We start from the raw sequence: 3,475 nt of genomic DNA on the forward strand, positions 1-3,475 counted from the left end.
GAATGCCTTGGTATGCCCTTGCCCCACTATGTGGGTTTCACAGGGTACCTTACCCCTATCGTTCGCATTCATTTAGGGCGGACGCATTTATGTGAATTTTGGGATCAAGCTGCCCATTCTTACTTTACTTAATTTATTTTTGTTCTGCGACCGTGTTGCTATGTTGCAAGTAACCTACTTGCAACTTTTACGCGGCCTATCCGAATAAGTTATGACTGTACAAATAAGCATTGATAAAATGGAAAAATAATTATAACAATGTTTGACTCTTTCATTAATTTGTCAAAATTACATTGTCGTGGCCGTACGGCTTACATTGCTCGGTCAACAGACCTAGCTGTATACACAGCTTTTTGGCTAAGTAATTAAACATAATATTTCTTCAGATTGTCGGTGTTCCATGTGCGCGGGATGGGTCAGCCGTTCATGGCTTCAAGACGGTAAGTCCCATCTCTGACCTCCTCCCTAACTCGATAAGGCCCTTCCCAATTTGGGGTCAGCTTGCCATCCTCATTTTCTCGCCCCACCGCTTCCATCTTCCTTAGGACCAAATCTCCCAATTTTATCGGCCGCTTTGACACTCGGCGATTATATGCCCTGGTCATCCGAAGACGATAGATTTCGTGTCTAAGCACCGCATTGCCCCTAGCTTCGGGAAGGAAGTCTAGGGCGGTCTTCATGGCTTCCCAATTGGCCGCTTCATCATATAACATCACCCTAAGAGTGGGCTCGTACATTTCAATTAGAAGGACCGCTTCAGCATCATAGACTAGGAAGAAGGGAGTTTCTCCTGTGGAACTTTTGGTCGTGGTTCGTATGGACCACAGCACATTAATCAATTCGTCAGCCCACAAGCCACCTGCTTTTTCTAGCTTGCGCTTAATTCCATTGGAGATCAATTTGTTGTACGCCTCTACCTGGCCATTGGCTTGTGGGCGGCCGACCGAAGCAAAGCAATGAGCTGTGCCTTGGTCTTCCAACCATTTTTTGAGTTGAGGCGTTTCGAACTGAGGTCCGTTGTCAAACACCATAGACTGGGGAACGCCAAAGCGTGTAATGATACTCTTCCATATGAAAGCTGTAACATCTGTCCATTTGATGCCTCAGACGGCCTCGACCTCTACCCATTTTGTGAAGTAGTCTACTGCTACAAACACATACCGCCTCTGGCCGGACGCTGGTGTGTATGGTCCTAAGATGTCCACCCCCCATTTGGCAAAGGGGAGCGGACTACTGATGGCCGAAAGGCTGTTGGCGGGTCGGTGAATTAATGTTGCGAACTTCTGGCACTTGTCACACTTCTTCACCATTTCCATTGCGTCCGACTTTAAGCTCGGTCAGTAGTAACCCAGGCGGGCAGCTTTTTCAGCCAATGCTCGTCCTCCAATGTGAGAACCACACTGCCCTTGGTGAATATCATCCAAGACATCATACCCTCTCTCAGGAGTGATGCATTTCAGGTATGGCTTTACAAATGCCTTTTTGAACAACTCCCCTTGCTTAACTTCAAACCAAGCCGCTCTCTTTTTCATCAGCCAGCTCTCTTTAGGATCGGCCGGGAGTAATCCGTCCTTAAGGTAAGATATAATCCCGTCCATCCAAGTGGAGCTTCTATCAATTGCATATACTGGCTCAACATTAATGCTCCTCTTCTCTTTTACTTCCCAAAACACTGACCTGGGAGTATCACATGATGCTGAGGATGCTAACTTAGAGAGGGCGTCCGCCTGATGATTGGACGAACGAGGGATCTGCTGCAGGGTAAAATGGTCTAGGATCTCAGCCTCCTCTTTTACAATCTTCAAGTATTTTACCATGGCCGGCTCCCTCGCCTCAAAGTCTCCATTCACCTGGCCGACTACAAGTAGGGAGTCTGAGCACACGTCAATTTTTGTCGCTCTTGCCGCCTTACACATTCTGAGGCCGGCCAAGAGGGCTTCGTACTCGGCCTCGTTATTAGAGGCTTGAAACTGGAATCTCATGTGACTGGCATATAACACCTGCACCACAACCAGTGGCTGTCGCACTGCCATCCACGAACACTTTCCAGATTTGATCTCCGGCCGAGTCATTTCAGCTAAGAAATCAGCAAAGGCTTGCCCCTTGATTGCTTTTCTTGGCTCAAATGTAATATCCAAACCTCTCATTTCCAAGGCCCATTTGAGCATACGGCCGCTTGCCTCTAGCGTTGTAAATGGTTTCTTCAAGGGTTGGTCTGTGTAGAACACAATTGAAAGTGCCAAGAAATATGGCCGCAGCTTTTTTGACGCCATGTACAATGCCAAGCCAAATTTTTCAATAGGGGGATACCTTAGCTCAGCGTTATGTAGAACGTGGCTAACAAAGTAGACAGGGATCTGGCGGCCGTCCCGCTCAGCAAGTAGGACGGCACTTAAAGAGTGCTCTGAGATAGCAAGATAGATGAATAACTTCTCGCTCTTAAGTGGGCTGACAAGCCGAGGCAATGTATGTAAATGGCCCTTTAGCTGTACGAATGCTTCCTCGGCTTCCTCTGTCCACTCAAACATGGCTTTCTTTTTTATGGTTTGAAAGAAATAGCGGCACTTATTCCCTGATCTTGACAGAAATCTACCAAGTGCGGCCAAACAGCTGGCCAATCTTTGGACTTCTTTAATTGTCCTTGGTGACTTCATGTCCAAGACAGCTTGGATTTTTTCAGGGTTGGCCTCGATTCCACGTTGATCAATCAAAAATCCGAGAAATTTACCGGACTCAACACCAAAGACACATTTCTTTGGATTTAACATCATCTTATGCCGCCTGAGTTCGGTAAAAGTTTCTCTTAGATCCTTCAAATGGTCGGCCGGCTCTTTTGACTTGACAATCATGTCATCTATGTATGCCTCCATATTCCGGCCGAGCTGATCTATGAAGACTGTGTTTACAAGTCGCTGAAAGGTAGCTGGGGCATTCTTAAGGCCGAATGGCATGACTCTGTAACAGTACAACCCCAGCTCAGTCACGAACGCCGTTTTCTCCTGGTCTTCTTCCCATAACGGAATTTGATGGAATCCAGAGTATGCGTCCATAAAGCTCATCAGGGCATGCCCGGCCGTCGAAATCAACCAGCCGGTCGATTTTGGGCAGAGGAAAGCTATCCTTAGGGCATGACTTGTTTAGATCTGTGTAATCCACGCACATTCTCCAAGTTCCATTCGGCTTTTTGACAAGGATCACATTGGCCACCCATTCTGGGTAAAAGCATTGCCGAAAGAAACCGGCGTCCAGAAGCTTCTTAACTTCTGCTGCGGCCGTCTAATTCCTTTCCTCTCCATGATTTCTTTTCTTCTGGCGGACAGGTTTAACGGCCGGGTTTACCGCTAATTTTTGCACAACCAGATCTGGACTTATACCTGGCATCTCGCCGACCTCAAACGCAAATACATCCTTGAACTCTCTCAATAATTGAATTAACTCATCCCCAAGCACACCCAAAGCTATAGTGCCCACACTG

The 3,475-nt window shown here is 47.1% G+C and overlaps 2 protein-coding genes across 2 annotated transcripts; both read right to left on the reverse strand.

The window, feature by feature from the left end:
- Positions 1–416: 416 nt before the first annotated feature.
- Positions 417–1,031, reverse strand: LOC110730722. Its single transcript, XM_021910544.1, has one exon. It carries the CDS (start codon positions 1,029–1,031, stop codon positions 417–419), a length of 615 nt encoding a protein of 204 aa, XP_021766236.1.
- Positions 1,032–1,337: 306 nt separating this feature from the next.
- LOC110730723 lies at positions 1,338–2,654 on the reverse strand. Its single transcript, XM_021910546.1, has one exon. It carries the CDS (start codon positions 2,652–2,654, stop codon positions 1,338–1,340), a length of 1,317 nt encoding a protein of 438 aa, XP_021766238.1.
- Positions 2,655–3,475: the final 821 nt, after the last annotated feature.

The sequence above is a fragment of the Chenopodium quinoa genome, unplaced genomic scaffold (assembly GCF_001683475.1).
Source record: "Chenopodium quinoa cultivar QQ74 unplaced genomic scaffold, ASM168347v1, whole genome shotgun sequence".
NCBI lineage: Eukaryota > Viridiplantae > Streptophyta > Magnoliopsida > Caryophyllales > Amaranthaceae > Chenopodium > Chenopodium quinoa.